General features: G+C 42.6%; 3 protein-coding genes across 5 annotated transcripts in view; 1 reads left to right on the top strand and 2 right to left on the bottom strand.

Annotated features, from left to right (window-relative positions):
• LOC121718035 (NACHT, LRR and PYD domains-containing protein 12-like) overlaps positions 1–20440 on the bottom strand; it is a 1225568-nt gene that overhangs the window by 34363 nt on the left and 1170765 nt on the right. The window lies entirely within an intron of this gene.
• Positions 226–3858, top strand: ubl5 (ubiquitin like 5). Of its 2 annotated transcripts, none has more exons than XM_042102963.1 (5): positions 226–357; positions 874–945; positions 2188–2271; positions 2776–2813; positions 3419–3858. In XM_042102963.1, exons 2-5 carry the CDS (start codon positions 890–892, stop codon positions 3460–3462), a joined length of 222 nt encoding a protein of 73 aa, XP_041958897.1. In that variant the 5' UTR covers positions 226–357; positions 874–889; the 3' UTR covers positions 3463–3858. The 2 variants fall into 2 exon arrangements, with proteins under 2 accessions (XP_041958897.1, XP_041958898.1); XM_042102964.1 differs by having other exon boundaries at positions 268–330.
• LOC121718044 (proto-oncogene vav-like) overlaps positions 3940–20440 on the bottom strand; it is a 33838-nt gene continuing 17337 nt past the window's right edge. The window contains exons 11-28 of one of the 2 annotated variants that reach the window (XM_042102844.1): positions 20024–20119; positions 19622–19690; positions 19270–19356; positions 18914–18999; positions 15953–16085; positions 15709–15818; positions 14349–14450; positions 12158–12252; positions 11521–11543; positions 11329–11365; positions 10282–10298; positions 9016–9081; positions 8810–8841; positions 8292–8402; positions 7082–7169; positions 5356–5482; positions 4900–5054; positions 3940–4724 (exon numbers count right to left, since the gene is read on the bottom strand). In XM_042102844.1, the coding sequence (XP_041958778.1) occupies positions 4671–4724; positions 4900–5054; positions 5356–5482; positions 7082–7169; positions 8292–8402; positions 8810–8841; positions 9016–9081; positions 10282–10298; positions 11329–11365; positions 11521–11543; positions 12158–12252; positions 14349–14450; positions 15709–15818; positions 15953–16085; positions 18914–18999; positions 19270–19356; positions 19622–19690; positions 20024–20119 (1488 nt within the window). In that variant the 3' untranslated portion in view covers positions 3940–4670. Of the gene's footprint in view, positions 4725–4899; positions 5055–5355; positions 5483–7081; positions 7170–8291; positions 8403–8809; positions 8842–9015; positions 9082–10161; positions 10299–11328; positions 11366–11520; positions 11544–12157; positions 12253–14348; positions 14451–15708; positions 15819–15952; positions 16086–18913; positions 19000–19269; positions 19357–19621; positions 19691–20023; positions 20120–20440 lie in introns of both variants that reach the window. The other variant, XM_042102843.1, reaches the window with a different exon arrangement.

Consider the following 20440-nt stretch of genomic DNA (forward strand, 5'->3'; position numbering starts at 1 on the left):
ATACAAGTGCAATATGTATGATTTGGGATTTGGAACAGTCAACTGTTTGGCTAGATGTATATTTCCTGAATAAGTATTGATGTTGACATCTGATATGAAAAGAGCTTGGTGCGCTGTGGTATTAACACAGAATGTCCGTGTATTTACGACAGTGAATCTACGACAGGATAGCACGATTGTTGACATAACCGGTTCCCCACAAAGCTAATAAGCCATTGGCCAGTATTCACTGTCACTCATTTTTCAGAGCACAGCATTGGTCACTCTCTGTAACGTACGTTTGTTTTCCGCCACACAAGACCAAACGTGCGAGTTTCGTCTTATGAATTAGTGGGTAACGTTAACTTCTTAATCTTGGTAAGCATTTTATTATATACTATAAGATCTCTGTGTTGTCAACCATACGAGGGAAACTTCGTTTTAGTCGTGAATCATGCTCTGCCTCTATATTCTCAGATCCCTACAATGTGCAGTAACTTGAACGTCAGTCAACAGCGATATTCCAGTAATATTAGCATTGTGTATATCAACTAAATCTATATGGTGTACCAACCTTCATTCCGTTTGCGTCAAATCAAGTTGTGTAGTATACATGTTCCTTAACTAGTATGTAGCACTCCCAAACATCATTTCTGTCGTGATAGCTAAGTTAGTTAGCTCACTGATAGATTGACGGCAAGTCTTAACATTAGCTTGTAAGGTAACGCTTGCATGGTATGGACAGAGAATGTCTAATAAGGGCTCTAAGGCTATATGGACCTTGCATAGCAGCCATGACATTGATTTTAGTGTTCAAGTGTGTGTGTTGTTTACCTGACCTGACAGATATGTTTACATGTTTTTTTTTTTTTTTTTTTTTTTTTTTTTTAAAAGGTTTGTTTGCAAAAAGATGATTGAAGTGGTGTGCAACGATCGTCTGGGCAAAAAGGTCCGGGTGAAGTGCAAGTATCCTTTGTCACATTTATCCCCATTAACTTTTGTGACTCGGTGTTACAGTTTAATTTGGTGTTTCTAGGGCACATTACAGAGAGATGATCTTCAAACCTCTGTCTCTGTGAAAACGTTTCAACCAATCAGCTCAGTATCTGCCTATGGACAACTAAAAGCACTAGGTAAATGCAGTAAATGGTAACACAAGAAACGGAAACGGGAAGGCAAGTGTGGAGAAATGAGTCATACAGGCCAATATGGTGTCAAACTTTACACCTTAGCGGCTAAGGCTTAGCCAACTAAGATAACTTGGCCTACAATCACAACTGACATATTCTTTCACAAGACAACTTGCAGACTATTGCTAAAGTTGGGGCAGCCGTGGCCCACTGGTTAGCACTCTGGACTTGTAACCGGAGGGTTGCCGGTTCGGGCCACTGCTGAAGTATATATACTTATACTTATACTTACTTAATGTAACCTGAATCCAGGGCAAGATATCTATGATGATTATATTCAATTACATTTTTAAATATTTTTACATTTTTCAAATGTAATGTCCATTCTGTTTTTATTTCTATAGTGCCATAAAATAAGAGAATGTCTCAAGGCACATTATTCGCCTTATTCCACACGCAAACCGGCTCGGGGGGGGGGGCTCTTTGCTTGCTTTGTGCCCGAACTTCCCATTGAACAGTACATCCATTGCGATATATATCAGAGTTTTATCGACATGACTATCATCATATGTTATGGGTCATCCTAAAATTAGAATGTTGGCGACTAAAGACTTAGGAGCGGCTGTTCTGTAATGACTTTCTAAACATAGTTACCATGGTTGCCCCGCAGTAAGTGTTTTGGTTTTAGCAAATTTAGCCACAGCAGCAGAATTGGCAGCAACCCTCCGTGTGAGCCCTGCAGATGTTTCTGTCTGTTGGTCTGCCCGTGTGTATGAATGTATGTATGTATGTAAGTTTGAATGTACATGTACGAATATGTGTGTGTGTGTCCGAGGGTTGGTTGGGGTTTGTCTGACGTTTGAATGTATATGTACGAATGTGTGCGTGTGTCCGAGGGTTGGTTGGGGTTTGTCTGACGTTTGAATGTATATGTACGAATATATGTGTGTGTGTGTGTCTGAGGGTTGGTTGGGGTCTGTCTGTCAGTCTCTCTGTGTGTCTGTGAGTGTACAGTAAAATGGCTAGCGGCAGCAGTGTTGTCCATCCCTCCGTGTGACCCTTGACCCCTGGCCCTTAGCTCAGAGGACACCATTGGAGACCTGAAGAAACTCATCGCCGCCCAGACCGGCACCCGATGGGACAAGATTGTCCTGAAGAAATGGTGAGAATGGACATAAGGGATCTCTTGGCTTTCTGATGGTTCCCCTCTTTCTCTCACACACTCCCTCTGTCCCTCCTCTCTATCACACACACACACACACATACACTCTCACTCTCACTCTCATTACCTATTTGTATATGCATAGTAGTCAGCGGTGCATACGTAGAGTTTCCATTGTTGAGAATTCAGAGGTAACACGTTTATTTCCTCACATTTTTCTGTTGGTAAGAAATTGCCTTCTTAATTCAAATAGCGTACATTTCACATATGTTGTAGAGTAGCCTACATTGCAGAGGAGTGTAGACTAAGAGCAGGTATCTGTATCTGTATTTCTTAGTCCTGTGGTTCATTACTAAATTCTGGGAATCGTTCGTTGTTAGTTGTGTGTGTGTGTGTGTGTGTGTGTGTGTGTGTGTGTGTGTGTGTGTGTGTGTGTGTGTGTGTGAGAGTGTGTGAGAGTGTGAGAAGTTAGGGTCTGAGTTATTCACATCTTTTCCCTTACAGGTACACAATTTTTAAGGACCATGTCACGTTGGGAGACTGTATCCTTTGTCTGGTATGAATCAGATGCCCTATGAAATGTGAAATCACACATGTAAACATTTATCTGTGAGATCATACACACACAGTACATTTAACAGTGTTTTACATTGCCTGATATTAGATATATACATTGCCTGATATTAGATATATACATTACCTAATATTAGATATATACATTACCTAATATTAGATATATACATTGCCTGATATTAGATATGTACATTTTCCTGTTCCATATTGTGATAATGATATGAGAATTTTGTCATTGGGAGGAATTCTACTGGTATATCGATAACGATACAATATGGCTCATCCTCGTTTAAGAGCACCTCTCTCTTAGATTCAGTCAGGTTGTGATGTATGTCCTCTTCAATTTTCTTTTCAAACTATTTTGATAGAGACACCAGTATGGAAAATGTATGCAAAATATTTACAAAACATTTCAGTACATTTTCGATAATCAATGCTGTGACGTCCAGGCGCTTTAAATATGACATGAGTCTACCGGCAATTTCTCTGTATACCCAGTTAAAATGAAGTGTTGAAGTTGAAACTGAGTGTTTTTTGAGCCAACATGTCTGCATGCCTTGACTCTGCTGCTCAGATGAGATCCATGATGGGATGAACCTGGAACTGTACTACCAGTAGTCAGTACGACAGTTCGCACAACTACCAGTAGATGACAGTACTGGGATGACATTCAGACCGATGGAACACGCTGAAAGACTCTCCAAACACACACAAACACACTCAATTTGCAGTTCTCTTTCATACCTACCATCATTTCCAAAAACATTGTTCTTTCCTTTGTAATATTACTTCAGTAAATATTTAGTACATATTAACTTAATTACACACACACACACACACACACACACACACACACACACACACACACACACACACTAACCCAGATGCACACATGACTATGGAATAACGTATGTTACGGAGTATATGATCATGATACAGGATAGATGCAAGTTGTTTTTTTGTGATGCTTTTATTTTGATATCCTTTGGAAATAAATAAGAAAAATCAAAAACATCCCTTGATTGTCTTTCCCTAGAACCTTTATTTCTCAAACATGATTTTTGCAGCCGTAGCAGTAAAAAGAGCAGTCATGGCGACGTTGAAAATGTGACTTTATTTAATCGTTTTTTCTTCTGCTGTTAACAGAACACTACTTTTTAAAAAAAGACATAAATAGTTCATTGCCCTCACTGGAGAGATCCTCTTCCTTATACATAACAGCAGCACAAACACAGCAACATCCCTGACACATTCGTATACTCTCAACATTCTTCACACACATTTTTTAAAATAATTTTGTCATTATTTAAAAGATACATTTTTTAAATTACTTTTTTCTTTTTGCATTTTCTGTCAAATTCAAAACCCTAAAGACCTGGTATGCCCAGATAAACTGTGACTAAATACCCAACAGGTGGAAGTTATCAGTGTGTCTGCAAATCCAAAAGATGAAATGAATGCTTCTGAAATGGGACAGTGAATCAGTACAAGGCTTGCTGACTCAAATGATTCACTTGAAACTAAAGCTGAAACTCAGTCCTGTAAGCCAAAACTTAGTGAATCAGTATTATATCCTCAGGAGTCAAGATGAGTATTCATATCTAGGAGAACCAAGTTCAATCCAAACCAAAGGGTTCAAGAAACTAAGGCTTAGGTGAGTCCTGACCTTTGACCTTTAACTCAATACATGGCCTACTTCCCCTCAAACTGACTTCCCTACAAGTTTTGGCATTGACCTCCTGACTGAAAGCGAAGTGATCTGGAATATTCCATGGATGAATTTTCTTCCTGGAGGGGGGTGAGGGGTGGGCAAGGGATCTGTCCAATCAGCAGTAGTCGGAATTGTCCTCCTCCACGTAATTGGCTGGGAACAGTCCCACCTGATTAAACAGAACAGGGTTATTTGTGAAAAGGAGGCGGCAGTGTGGTCATGGTTACTATTGCTTATGTATTTGGCAGGTATCTTTGTCAAGAGACAGCCGTGTGTGTGTGTCTGTAAGAGTATGTGTGTGTGTTTGTCTCAAAGTGAGTGTGTGTGCGTGTGTGAGTGCTTACCCGCCCGTAAACCTCTCCCTTCCACCAGCCGTTGTGGGCCTTCTTGGAGATGATCTTGACGGTGTCGCCCTCCCGCAGTGACAGCTCCGACCGGTCCCGCGCAGAGAAGTCGTAACGCACCTTCGCTGTGCCGAAGTAACGAGCGCTGGAACGGTCTGGCAAGAGGGGGAAAAGAAAGAGATGAGGTGTGTGTGTGTGTTTTATGTGTGTGTGTGTGTGTGTGTGTTCAGGTATAATTGTGTGTGTGTGTGTGTGTTCATGTGTGCTCTTGTATAGTGTGTGTATGTGTGCATGTATGATCTTTTGTATTTAAGTTTGTGTCTGTGTGAGCTCTTTATTCTGTATTGTTTATTGTGTGTGTGTGTGTGCTCTTTAGTTCTTTATTGTTTGTTTGTGTGTATGTGTGTGCATGCATGTGTGTCTGTTTTTTTATTTCCTTTGTGTGTGTGTGTGTACCTGGCCTGGATGGTAGTGCAGCTGGGCCGCCTGTCTGCTCTGGGAGCTTGTAAGGGAGCACCAGCCTTGTGTCCACATCCTTGAAGTACTCCTTCAGAGAGTTCTGCTGATAAAACTGAACCATTTCCTGTGTGTGTGTGTGTGGTGAATGTGAGAGTGTTTCCATAGGTGTGAGAGAAAGAATTTCAGGTAAAATATTTTGTGTGTGTGTGGTAGGAGAGAGAGAGAGAGAGAGAGATTAAATACAAGAAAGGCACATTCAGCAGACTGATGGCATGGTCACAAGCACCCTGATGACATCATCTCTCATGATAAATAAAGAGAAAAATTCCAGTGACTCATGATGACCTTCAGCAGCTTGTTGCTTAGGCAGCAAGAAAAAATAAAAGAAAGACATGTGATGGAAAAAGGCAGTCGGTGAACCAGTGAAGACTGCAGTGTCATGACCTATCCATAACCTCTGCAGGCACAGAATAGCTGGAGCTGTGAAGCAGTACACAATCTTTTTTTGTATCTCTGGCTTTTATTTAGATATGGCGTATACTATGTATCAATCAATCCATCAATGATATCTATCAATCAATCAATAATATCTATCAATCAATCTACTGCTACTGCTCACTAGCCCAGCTCCTTAACCACTACACTACCACCACCACAATAGTTTCTATAATCTTCTTACACTGATAAGAATAGTTTGTTTTATCTTTATAGATTATGCTCTTATTATTCATAAAAATAAAACCACCAAAAAGACTCCACTTTTTATACTTTTTGTTGATGTTTATAAAGTATATCTGTAGGCTTTTAACTAGGTGGCACAGTCATTTTAGACTAGCTAAAAACACACTACTGCTGATTAAAATAATGATTGATTAAATGACTGGCTTTTATTTAGATAGGGTGTATACTATGTATCAATCAATCAATCTATAATATCAATCAATCAACCAATCAATCGATCTATAGTATCTACATTTATGCATTTAGCAGACCCTGTTATCCAAAGTGACTTAAGTATATTAGAAGGGATTACATTGTTCCTGGAGCAACTCTGGGTTAATTGCCTATGCAAGGGCACAACTGTAGCTGGGAATTGAACCCACAACTTCACAGGCTGCTGCTCGCTAGCCCAGCTCCTTAAAGGGACACCAGGCAACGTTTTCATGTTAATTAATCATCTTCGTAAGTATATGGTTAAATGACTCATTACATATGAAGACTCTCTCGCCCGCCCCTACTGCCTGTAGGAAGAATATCCCACTTGCAAGTTCGGTGTATCCTACCCGCCGACCTTCAGTCTCACAAAGTCTCAGACATTGCGAGAAGCAGGATCAGTTTACATCCTGCATCCCCAGCACAGAGGCAGGCTAACGAAATGCTAGCGATTGTTGCACATGTGTGTATAATGGCAGAGCCGGCGAAAAAGCATGCGAAAACCCTTGACAGAAGATGCAAAGAAAAGGAAAAGAGCTTCAGACCGAGCGAGGGCTCGCACACGTATCGACACGTACAGACGGTAGGGGGAGCTTCATAGAGAAAAAGCATCAGGCTTGCCTGGTATCCCTTTAACCACTACACTACCACCGCCCTGATAGTTTCTATTGATCAATCATACGGGAGACCCTGTGTGTGTACATACGTGTTAGTGTTGTCAAGATACCAAAATTGTTACCAAAAAATGTTTTGCCATCTATCAACCTATCGATCGAAAGGTTGCACTCACCACAACACCCTTGAAGGCCTTCTTGTCATTGATGCGGAAGAGGCCTTCAGACGACGTGATCTTGATGTGTCTGATATCCATATTAAACCTGAGAAGGTAAGGCAAGCAGAGAGGGACAATACATTTACATTTATCTGACAGTGTTGTCCAAAGCGACTTACATATGTTAATTATATCACAAGGATCATTCTCCCGAGATCTCCTCTCGGGATTAAGTCCCTTGCTCAAGGCACAACAGTGGAAGCTGGGAATTGAACCCACAACTTTTCAGGCTACAGTATGTTAGCCCAGCTCCTTAACCACTACACTACCACTGACCCATTAGGGCCTCCTTTACATCAAACAACTTTGACAAGATTTGGGAAAGGTTCTTGGAAGATTGGAGTCTTTTGAGTAAAGCTTGAATAGGGGGGCATTAGTTAAAAGACTCGTTTGGTGTAAGGAGGCCCTTAGTTGAAGATGCTGCAATGTTCCAGTCATATCGGTTGTGTCTGTGCCACTGTAGACACTAGACGAGGGTACATGAGTACAGTCATACCTGTCTGTCTGTGTGTGTGTGTGTGTGTGTGTGTGTGTGTGTGTGTGTGTGTGTGTGTATGTCGCGCATGTGTGTGTTTATTAGTTTCTCTATGGAACTGAAAGTGCACAGCTGCCTGGAAGCACACATGAGTGTGCAGGTCTGAAGGGTTCCGTGGGTGGGTAGTGATGATGTGCCTCTTGAGTAATTGTGCAAAACCTGCACCCTGCACACTCCTCACAACGGAAACGTTCTCACGCCAGTCACCATTCACACCACTGCGATAAGCTGAGGGGGTTTCTATAATCTTTTTACAGTAAATGGAATAGTTGGTTTTATTTTTATAGATTATACTCTTAATATTCATAAAAATGAAACAACTTTTTGTTGGTGTTTCTAAAGTATATCTGTAGGCTTTTAACTAGTTGGCACAGTCGTTTTAGCTAAAAACACACTACTGCTGATTAAAATAGTGATTAATTAAATGATGACTAAATTAATTAAGGCTGCTTTGAGCACTCCTTCATAAGGGCAATTTAGAACAAGAACTTGAATTTTTAGTAGAAATGTGGATTAAGTGGTAACCCTCTTATTAGAAGTTAAAGAAAGGCCAACAGACACTACATACAATCACCATGACTATCGTGACTTCCTGTTTGTGTTTGGGTTCTACATCTGTGTCTGTCCACTCACTTGATGCTGATGGCAAACTCTCCGCCATCTTTCTGTCGGACCAGGAAGGTTCCGTCCGATCGGGATATCAAAAGGTTCTTGGCCGCAGAACGGTCCATGTTCCCAGCGAACCTGCGTTGAGAACAGAGGAGTTTGTTATAAAATAGTATTTTATTAATTTTATTTATTTATTTGTTTATTTAATAAGGACAATGCTCGTTAATCGACAAACAAGGTACTGCAAGTAAGCCAGAGTTAGTGATATGGGCTAGTTTTCATTTGTAGACATGCTATATACTGTATGCATATATACTGTATATATGGACATTTTTGTTGCATCATACACATTATGTCATTATGAATATATACGAGTCACCTATTTGGACATGAACAACACCTGGAAGAGATCTGGACTATTCGGAAGTTAGTATGTTCATGCTTACCTGATGCTATTTTGTTTGTGCTATCTGAAATGGTTGTGTGTGTGTCTGTATAAACTGTACATGGCCTATCCAGTGTTTATGAAGTGTTTCACTCACCAGGGCAACCCAGAGAGATCAGGTGTAGGGGTCTGAGAGAGAGAGAACACACACACACACACACACACACACGCAGAGAGAGAGAGAGATAGTGACTCAGATTTCCTTCAGTTCTGTTTCATTCATTTCACTTAAAAACAATCCCATACATCGTAATGACAATGGCCGTGGTGTCATGTGATCACTATGGTCCAGTGAGAACTCACCGGTCTGAAGGGCTGCACTTTGGTGCAGGGGAACCAGCCCATCTCACCTGCGGTCACATTCCTGCCCTGTAAACACACACACAACAAACACACCATGCCATATGGTTTTAAACACACAAACACACACACAGTAATATATTAACAAGCACAATTAAACACACACACACAACAAACACACCATGCCATATGGTTTTAAACACACAAACACACACGGTGATATATTAACAAACAAAATTAAACACACACACACACAACAAACACACGTTGCCATATGGTTTTAAGCACACAAACACACACTGTCATATATTAACAAGGACAATTAAACACACACATAGCAATACAAACACAATATGCACAAACTCATACAAGCATACAACACATTTATACACTTACACACATGTAATGACACTTTAACTACACACATTCAATTGTATATTTTACACACGTTAAGACACAATGCATTGCACAACATGGGAAACATTTTTTGTTCTCTAGTTTTTGTCTATGGAGAGAATGCTTGAGGCTGGTCTGTTCGGTGCCAATTTAACTTCCACCTTTTATTTTAGAGGTGAGGAAGTTGGTGCTATTTCGAGGGCTTTCTTACCAGCTAGACACCACACACATCACAAACTTCCCTCTCGAAACCTTCATAGATAGATACACACACACACACACACACACACAGCAATGGTTAGGCCGCTTTAGTCAATCTTCCTCTCCCTCGCAACAGATTGGCAGGCTAAACAGCCGATCAGAGAAATAGATTTGCAGGCTAAACAGCCGATCAGAGTAACAGATTGGCAGGCTAAACAGCCGATCAGACCAACAGATTGGCAGGCTAAGCAGCCGATCAGAGTAACAGATTGGCAGGCTAAACAGCCGATCAGATCAACAGATTGGCACAGTCGATCAGAGTAACAGATTGGCAGGCTAAACAGCCGATGAGAGCAACAGATTGGCAGGCTAAACAGCCGATCAGAGTAACCCTTTTACCAATGGCTCCATCAGCGATTCTACATGAATGTCGGTCGGTGTTGGCAGTGCTGTGCACACTGCACCGATTTTCTGCACAACGCCGGACCGTATCAGATGTCCAACCATGCGTGTGTATTCGTGTGACCTTTGACCCCCCCCACCCCAACACACCTCCCACCATTGTAGCTCCACCTCTGCCCGTGTCAGCTCGATGACATCACCCAGAGAGAGGTGCAGTGGTTGGCCGAAAGCCACAGGGGGTGGCGGCAGACCGTAGTACTCCTCACATACCTCCATTTTAGGCAGACCTGGCAAGGGAAGGGGCAAATGACAGGAAGTGACCTCACAGGCAGGCGAGGAGCGATGTCATGAAACAAGTGGCGACTACAGAAAGTAACACCAGAGCTACGCCGGGTCCACAACTGAAGCGCTCCGTTCGTGACGCGTAAAAAAAAATACTGTTAATCATAGTGTAAGCTAACTGTTGCAGTAGACGCTGCGCGAAGGGAACGCTTCAGTTCAGTGCCTGGTGGTGTAGCCTTCCTGTAAGTGACAGCCTTTGTATCATTGTAACTACGCAAATAAGTACATCACATACTCAGTAACAACCTTGCTAATACTACTGTTACCCACACTTTACTCAGGGATATCATTACATTGTAAGACTGTAAGGCAATATATTATAAAGCGAGTATCACATTAGCAGCAAGCGGCAGCGGCAAACGTAACGCAACGCTCAGACCATAATAAGTTTTATCTCGTTCCTAAGCAACACAAACGGTTGGTCAATTGAATACGCTCGCGTTGCACTTTGAAAATTGAACCAAGTTCAACGTTCAGCTTGTTCAACGCTAGCGTTACGCCAGCGTTGCCACCGTTCCGCTGCCGAATCATAGAGAACAATAGGAAACCTGCGGCTTGCCGCTGGCTAATGTGATCCCGGCCTAAATCTACTGATTAATATTAACTTAAAATGTTCCATAAGTAGTGTTATGGGAAATATTAATAATTATGGTCAAATAACTGGTTCTGTTAGAGCCAAACAGTCGATGGCTCTGCTACATACATATAGTGTATGACACTCCAAAATGTATGCATAATTATTTATATTAAAATCATTTAAATTATATCTTTATTTTCTTCATTTAATATTACTAAATCAAAGCATCTAAACTTCAGTTTAACTGAGAAAACATAACACACACAACATGATTTGTGAATTTTCATTGAATCTGAGATTTTGTTTAGTTTGTTTGTTCGTTTGTTTGTTTGTGTGGCACATTTCTGTGTTTGACTCCTCATTGAACTCCTCATTGAACTGAAATGGTTTCGTCCTACCTGGTTTTGGTTGTCTTTGAGGCTTCACAGTTTTACTCTATTGGGAAGACAATTTTGGAAAAGTTACAAGCTATACTGAACAGTTTTGACTCTTTTGATATGTTTGCTGCAGAAAAGACACACACACACACACACACACACACACACACACACACAAATGCACAGCTTTACAGCAGTGGGCCACGGTCGTACCTTTTTAAGAGTTCCAGAGTTTTCTGTGGAGCAAATGAAAAGTTGGAGCAGTTGAATTCAATCATAGATGTGCTTTCAGTAAGGACTACACTTAGTAATAATGATTATACAAAGGACACAGTAGTATTTATTGCTTATGTACTGCTGCTTAGTACATTGTGATAATGTCCCTCAGTATAGTGATAAACTTAAAACTCATCAATTTCAGAGAGAAAAGTTGTTGTTTGACATGATGTAACTCAGCCATTACTGTTCGTCTTTGAAGAAGAAAAAAAAACTTTTATTGAATGCTTTGTGTGTTTTGAAATCAACTTCCTGTAAGATCTTTGAACATAGCAAACGGTCAGAGAGTGTTCTATATTTAAACAACTGACACGGTTTCATTTGTCCTCTTCACAGAACATTATGGTTGACAAACTCCCACACACATACACACACAAACACATACATAAACACTAATATGCTCTATCTCTCTCTCTCTCACACACACACACACACACACACACCTTCATAAAAACACACACTTTCAGTCTCTCTCTCTCTCTCTGTCACACACACACACACACACACACACACACACACACACACACACACACACACACACACACACACACACACACACACATTTACTTAGTACCTGCATTTTTTCCACATAAAGGAACCCTTCCCAGACACTCCTTATGGGCAGCCATCTTACACCGAGTGCAGCGGTAGCCCTGAAAAAATATACCCCTGAGAGAGAGAGAGAGAAATCGGGATAGAGAGAGAGAGAGATCGGGATAGAGAGAGAGAGATAAATAGAGATAAATATACTATCAGAGAAGGAGACAGGGCATATCTTGCTGCCCAGTATATATCAACATGCCACAACCTGAGGGACAATGAGTAACCTACACAGACAAAATGATAATAATAAAACACACACACACACACACACACACACACACAAACGAGCATACATACATATATGCATGCACACACACACACAAACATACAGACACAAATACAAATACACTATCATATACTGCATTTTCTTCAACTTCATTATTTTTCTTTTCTTATGAAAGTCTATTGATATGTAGATAGATAGATAGATAGATACTTTATTGATCCCCAAGGGGAAATTCAAGAATGTATGTATGTATGTAAGTGTACAGATTTATTGTATAATACCTGCTTTGGCAATATAAGACTCAAGACAACAACACAACACAACACAATACGTGCAATTGACTAGCGAATATCCGATGTAACGTCACATCTTTGGGTCCTCTATAGTCTGCACTGATTGTCAGTCTAAGTGGCAGTCGTGTGTCACAGGGAGTCAGGCTCCAACTATGTGACAGCAGGAAGTCCTGCAGATCAGCAACATACTGAACATGCTCACAGGAAATCCTTCAATCTATCCATCTCACTCACTGCATTAGAGTCGCACATGTTATCACAAGTGGAAGTCCATCGATCTGGGCTAGAGAGTCAGCAGATTACAGATTACACATGGTGTGGTTTCGGTGTAGTGTGATCTATGTTGTATCTGACGAAGTAGCTACACTCAAGTGAAACTCGCCAGACCTCCGGAACAGCTCACAGAGTGAAGTCATCCAGCCTCACTCTGCCAAACTCACGTGCAGCAGTGGAAGTCAGGCAGTTGGCTCACACGTTGAGTCACCAGCAGCTCAGCGAGGACAGTTTGGCACACTTCACATTTGTCTGTCTATGATCTGGCTCAGATCTGGCACTGGTTTGGCTCAGATCTGGCACTGGTTTAGCTCAGATCTGGCACTGGTTTAGCTCAGATCTGGTACTGGTTTGGCTCTGGTCTGGCTCTGGTTTTGATTTGATCTTGCTCTGACACTGGATTCTGTAATACAGTATATCTGGCCACCAACCAGGTCCATCAGGCCTCAAGGTCACACAATCTCATGAGGTCAAGCAGGGCTCATGTTATCAGAATTTGGCAAATGTAAAAAGTTGAATAAAAATCACAGACACGGCCCCGGCCGTGGCGCAACTGGCTGGGACACCTGCACCGTACGCCGGCGACCCGGGTTCGATTCCCGCCCCGTGCTCCTTTCCGGATCACACCCCGACTCTCTCTCCCATTCACTTCCTGTCATTCTCCACTATCCTATCCGCAATAAAGGCATAAAAAAGCCCAAAAATATACTTAAAAAAAAATAAAAATCACAGACACAATTAAGCAAGTCTCACAAAGAATCAGAGGACTATATTGAGCAGGGCTCAAAAGAAGAAGTGATATATCTTTTCCCTTTTCCTGGAAGGAGCTTTGGTCAAATACTAGTTACCTACAGCTAGGCCTAAGCTACACCAGCTAGACCTACAGCTAGACCTTGACATTGATAAAATGTCAATCTGGACTTACAGAAGATAATACAATTCCACTCTTGTAAGATTTGGTAGGCCTTTACATAAACACTTACCTGAGCAAAACTTGAAGAGTTTGTTTCCAAAACGCTACATCCACAATTTTAATGAATTTTCATAAATCATATTTTTACATTTTGTTTCCAAAAATACACAATTAAATAACATGATTTTTAAATGTTTTTTTTTTTTTTAAATGGAGATTTTGGAACCAAACTCTTCATTTGTTATCAGAGCATATATTTGGAAGACTTTGCAGGAAGTAATACAATTTCCACTGAGTGCATTGGCAGGCCTGTACTGTATATAAATAATTGTATATAATAAAATAAATAATAAAATATAAAATATAAATAAAATATAATAAAATACAATAAAATTGTATGTGAATAAATAATAACAATTCCTCCATTGTAAGCTGACAGGAAGAGACTGGTCCTCACCTGAGCAACATCTGACAGGCTTTACAGGAGGTCGTGTCCTCGAAACAGTGCATCTGAAACTCGTGGCCATTTGCACCGCTGTTCTCTGGAATCATGTTTGACCTGAGAACATGGTGGGCAAAAGACACACGCACACACACACATGTGCACACACACACAAGCACACACACACACACACACACACACACACACACATGCACACACATGCACACACACACAGACAGACACACACACACACACACACACACACACAGATTCAGGTGTGATATTGAGAAAAAGAAAGGTAAAGAGAGGGAAGAGGAAACAGTAGAGAGAGAGAGAAAGAGAGAGAGAGGGAGAAATGGGTGGAGAAGGAACAGGGAGGGTGAGGCAGGGCAGGGAGAGAGAGAGTGAGATAGAGAGAGAAAGAGAAAGAGAGAGAGAAAGAGAGCGAGAGAGAGGGGTGGAGAGGGGACAGGGAGGGTGAGGCAGGGCAGGGAGAGAGAGAGTGAGATAGAGAGAGAAAGAGAAAGAGAAAGAGAGAAAGAGAGCGAGAGAGAGGGGTGGAGAGGGGACAGGGAGGGTGAGGCAGGGCAGGGAGAGAGAGAGTGAGATAGAGAGAGAAAGAGAAAGAGAGAAAGAGAGCGAGAGAGAGGGGTGGAGAGGGGACAGGGAGGGTGAGGCAGGGCAGGGAGAGAGAGAGTGAGATAGAGAGAGAAAGAGAAAGAGAGAAAGAGAGCGAGAGAGAGGGGTGGAGAGGGGACAGGGAGGGTGAGGCAGGGCAGGGAGAGAGAGAGTGAGATAGAGAGAGAAAGAGAAAGAGAGCGAGAGAGAGGGGTGGAGAGGGGTGGAGAGGGTGAGGCAGAGAGAGAGGGAGAGAAAGAGAGAGAGGAACCAAGAAATAGAGATTTAAAGGGGTACTTGGCAACTATTTCAACGTAATAAACCCGTTTAGAAATCATTCGGATGGTTAAATGACCTGTTCCGGTGAAAATGGTGACTTTCCCCCTGCGCCTAGCGTCCTCAGGCGGAAAACCAACCTTGCAACATTAAGACTTACCGTCCCGGAAAGAGAAGTGAGAAACAAGAAACTCGTTTTAAATCGTGTTTCTTACCTTGTAACATCCACATAGTTCTGCCAAACTTATGCTAACCGTTCGCTAGCTTGTAAACAAATCCATGTGCTTTATCATTACCTTTTCCCACAGTTTGAAATAGCATAATGCACAATTTCTCCAGCAGAGGGGGAAATCCTGCCAAGTTTCCCTTTAAAGAGACTTGATTATGTGAGAGAGAGCCAGAGTGGAAAAGAGGAGAGAAAGAGGAGGAGAGAGAGAAAGAGAAGGAGAGAGAGGAGGAGGAGGAGGGAGAGAGAGCTTACATGGCCATCTCAAACTGCTCCATCCATTTCTTCTTGAGCTCCCGGGTCTTGAAGTACAGGTCATAACCAAAGTGACCATGGAAGTCTATCAACAGGAAAGAGTGGGACCACTGTGGACGCAATGAGACCAGTTCAGAACAGATGAGAAGGGGTGAGAAAAGCATGTATGATAAGTGTCTAAAAACGAGAGGACAAGAAAACGAGGAGATAGCAAAACAGAGGGAGGGAGGGGGAAGGGTCTCACCTTCTTGTTGTCCTTCTCCGAGATCTCCTCCCTGAGCTGGTAGTGTTGCAGTTCAATGAGGTCCTTCATCTCAAAGTTCTCCCCAGACTTCTTCTTACAAACCACCATGGCCTTATCAAACAGGAATGCATATCTGGACAAGAGAAGGGATAAACAGACAATTACCTAATCCTAATCGCAAAAGCTACAGATGCACAGTTAATTTTGTCACATTTATGACTTATATATTCGTGTCATCCTCCTTGCCCGTGCCCCTTCTGGTTGATGTGTGGGTGGGTGGGTGTAGTGTATGATGGGGCATTGAAACTCTGTTTGGTGAGTTTCACAGTCTGTCGAGGGTGCTGTGCTTATTTGTGCACTGGGAGTGCTCACCAATCAGGGGTGGCACGACTTAAAGAGACATTTAGAATATTGAGCAAAAATCATATCGCAAATTGCAAACGCAATATCTGTCCAAAAAAAAAAAATCACAATTATTTCCCCCAAATCATGCAGACCTACTGCCTTCTCATAACACATTCCCCAGTGATCAGACAAGTCACTGTTTATTGTGATATTTATCACCTCAGAGTCAGGGACCACCACACATGGGCCTAGCTGGACACTTATGAGTCAGGGACCACCACACATGGGCCTAGCTGGACACTTATGAGTCGGGGACCACCACACATGGGCCTAGCTGGACACTTATGAGTCAGGGACCACCACACATGGGCCTAGCTGGACACTTATGAGTCAGGGACCACCACACATGGGCCTAGCTGGACACTTATGAGTCAGGGACCACCACACATGGGCCTAGCTGGACACTTATGAGTCAGGGACCACCACACATGGGCCTAGCTGGACACTTATGAGTCGGGGACCACCACACATGGGCCTAGCTGGACACTTATGAGTCAGGGACCACCACACATGGGCCTAGCTGGACACTTATGAGTCAGGGACCACCACACATGGGCCTAGCTGGACACTTATGAGTCGGGGACCACCACACATGGGCCTAGCTGGACACTTATGCCATCTCCCTCTCTACTCAATTCAACATGAACAGATGCAACATGTCAACCAATCCTTCACATAACCATTCCAAGCTAAACAACTGATTCTGACCACTACCAGCTACTCACATCTCAACCAAAGCTTGTCTTCACTTGACGCCCCTGCCATCCCTGCTCCAATGTGTAGAGAACAACAGTCGCTACTTCCATGATAAGAAGAACATTCTCATCAGTGTCTACTAAAGTCGTTTTTATTATGAAGCCTGGGACTCGTCTGCTGAGAGTCATTGAAATAGTGTGGGCCAAAGATAATGTTCTTCTTACCAGCAGAGGCGCTGTTTCTCAAATTATTTTTCAGACAAAAAAAATGCAAGATGTAATGCAACATAGTTGACTTTGTAAAGGTTGCGGACGGTGATCATTTTTGAAGTTGGCTAAATTAAAAATGTATACTGCTGTAGCTACAGCCGTGTCGCAAAACTGCCAGCTGGTTGTTTGTTGATCAAACAGACAATTTCAATAATAACTGTTCTAATTTAAATTTGAGTTGGTTCAATACGGAAAACTACTCATCAGTACATCGCATCACTATTGACAGTTTAAGAGACACTAATACAAAACATATTTCACCCTAGCTGCTCGTGGACTACAAGGGATGACCACCATCGTTGTAGACCACCAGGCATCTGTGGGAATCACTGAGCTATACCAAAGATTGTTAAGGCGGAGCAAGATACTTCGTCGTAGTTCATGTCTATGGGCGCGAAATGGGGATCGAATCCTGTCTGCATAAAGAGGCGTGTCGATGACGTATTGACGAGCGTACGTTGCAACCGGCCAACAGCAGCTGCATAAATAACCGGCGCACACCTGATATAAGGTTGATTTTCTCCAGACTGGAATGCTCAAAAATGCTAAAAATGTACCTGAAATGTTCAGAAGGGTTTGAGGATCATGAAAACGTGCCCAAAATTCACATTCCTAAGTCTATAGAACCAAGACCTTAGCATATGTGGTGAAATTCTGAGCTATGCCCATAGACTTCAATGGAGCAGTCGCTGCCTCTGCTCTGCATAAAGGGGGATTTTGACCCCCCCCTCGTGCGATCCGGGTTCCCGGAAGTGGCTCCTGATGAAACATCTTGCTCCGCCTTAACAATCTTTGGCTATACTAAGGGAGAAAGGAGGGAGGGAAGTATCGGAGGCCAAATAATTCAAAAGTTTAAGAAAAAAAGGACACCATCCAGCCACCATCCAGCCAGCGGGTGACCAAACTGCAGCGCTATCCATTCTAACTAAGGACAGGACACCACCCATTCAGCCTTATTGTATGGAATAAAACAACATCCAGTTTTATATAGATATATTTTGGAGAGGGAGGGATGGAGGAAGAGATGGAGGGAGGGAGGAAGAGAGAAGGAGGGAGGAAGAGAGGGAGGGAGGGAGGAAGAGAGGGAGGGAGGGAGGAAGAGAGGAAGGAGGCAGGAAGAGAGGGAGGGAGGGAGGGAGGGAGGGATGTCAGACAGATCAGAGTGGTCAGAGAGAGAGTGAGTGGTCAGAGAAAGTGAGTGAGTGAGTGGTCAGAGAGAGAGAGTGAGTGGTCAGAGAAAGTGAGTGAGTGAGTGGTCAGAGAAAGTGAGTGAGTGAGTGGTCAGAGAAAGTGAGTGAGTGGTCAGAGAAAGTGAGTGAGTGGTCAGCAGCCCTTGGATCTTATCTGTCAGAACGTAAGAACAGAAGGGGGTCAGATAGAACTGATAGGAGCAGCCATCTCTCACCTAATCTCTCACTCTCTTTTCCCCTTCTAACCTGTCTGACCTTCGACCTTTAGAGCAAAAGAAGAGGACTGCGGCGGCCTCCTCTCAACTGCCCTTTTCCCCTTATAGCAACGGGAGAGAGCAGGGTGTGTGTGTGTGTGTGTGTGTGTGATATGATACTGTAGCAAAGGCGTCTTCCCAACTGACCTGTCCTGCTTGGACTTCTTCTCCGAAGTGCAGACTTTCAGCTCTCCATCTATCTTTGGACGTCCAAACAGTGCAAGGGATGTGGCCTGACAGAGTGGATGAAGAATGAATGAATGAACTAATTAATTAATTAATTGGTCTGTTGAATGAATTGATCAAAACCCTCCAAAGTCATGTCTGGAATGAATGAATGAATGAATTGTATAGTTGAATGAATAGGTCAAAGCCTTGTTTTCAAAGTCATGTTTGGAATGAATGAATGAATGAATAATTAATTAATGATAATTAATTGTGCAGTCGGATGAATTGGTCAAAACCCCATTGTGTCTGGAATGAATGAATGAATGAAGTCTCACCATGTTTTCGATTGAAAGCTGAAAGGAAGTAATCTGCTTCATGATCTCATTGTCCCTCTTAACTTCATTCACACACTGGGCCAGATCCTACACACACATACACACACACACACACACACACACACACACACACACACACACACACACACACACACATACATACGCACACAAAAAGTCATGAGCCAGCTTGCTATGCATTTTCAATCTGTTCCAATACACAACCCTTCATGAAATGTAAATGACAGAAAATGCTAACAAATGCTGTACATCCCATACACAGGAAACAGTTACTCTTGGACAGAAGTGTCTGACTGCTAATTGGACGAGCAGCATTTAAAGGGGCCATCATCACCTTCATGGCGTCCAGAGCGTTGCGCAAGTTCTCTTTGTCAGCTGGGTTCACAGTGTGTTTCATCAGCTCCTAGGAACAGGAAGAACCGGAGACGATTACTTACTGATAGCTTGCACACACACACACACACACACACACACACACACACACACACACACACACACACACCAACATGGACATGCACACAAACTGATATCATTCTTGTTACATAAGCAATGATCATGAGAGGTCATGTAAGATCTATGAATGAGCATAAGTGTTATATGTGTGTATCTCTCTCTCTCTCTGTGTGTGTGTGTGTGTGTGTGTGTGTGTGTGTGTGTGTGTGTGTGTGTGTGTGTGTGTGTGTGTGTGTGTGTGTGTGTGTGTGTGCGTGTGTGTGTCTGTGTGTGTGTTTGTTACCTGGAGTAGCAGGTGGTACTTCAGCACTCTCTGCATAGGGACCATGAGCAGGTCTCTGAGGGAGAATCTCCCGCTGTTGGCCCTGTTGGAGCACTCCTTACACACCACACAAGACCAGAGGGGAACATTAACATACACACACACACACACACACACACTTACACACACACACACATCTGTGCATCTGTTGGAGTTGGAGTTCTAACCCTGCTGGTGGCCACAAAACTTTCTGGTGCACATGGGAAACTTCCTTTTTTTTAACACATATCCACTCAGGGGCTCCATTAACATTACCACTCCCCCGCCACACACACAAACATACACACACATACACATGTGCACACATGACAGAAACAGAGTGAGACAGAAAGATCTCTAACCTCATTACACACACACACGCACACACACACACACGCA

The sequence above is a fragment of the Alosa sapidissima genome, chromosome 9 (genome assembly GCF_018492685.1).
Source record: "Alosa sapidissima isolate fAloSap1 chromosome 9, fAloSap1.pri, whole genome shotgun sequence".
Lineage (NCBI taxonomy): Eukaryota > Metazoa > Chordata > Actinopteri > Clupeiformes > Clupeidae > Alosa > Alosa sapidissima.

Coding starts and splice junctions, on each gene's coding strand:
- ubl5 (XM_042102963.1), top strand. CDS start 890: ATGATTGAAGTGGTGTGCAACGATCGTCTGGGCAAAAAGGTCCGGGTG. Junction 946..2,187: donor AAGGTCCGGGTGAAGTGCAA/GTATCCTTTGTC, acceptor CCTGGCCCTTAG/CTCAGAGGACACCATTGGAG. Junction 2,272..2,775: donor AAGATTGTCCTGAAGAAATG/GTGAGAATGGAC, acceptor TTTCCCTTACAG/GTACACAATTTTTAAGGACC.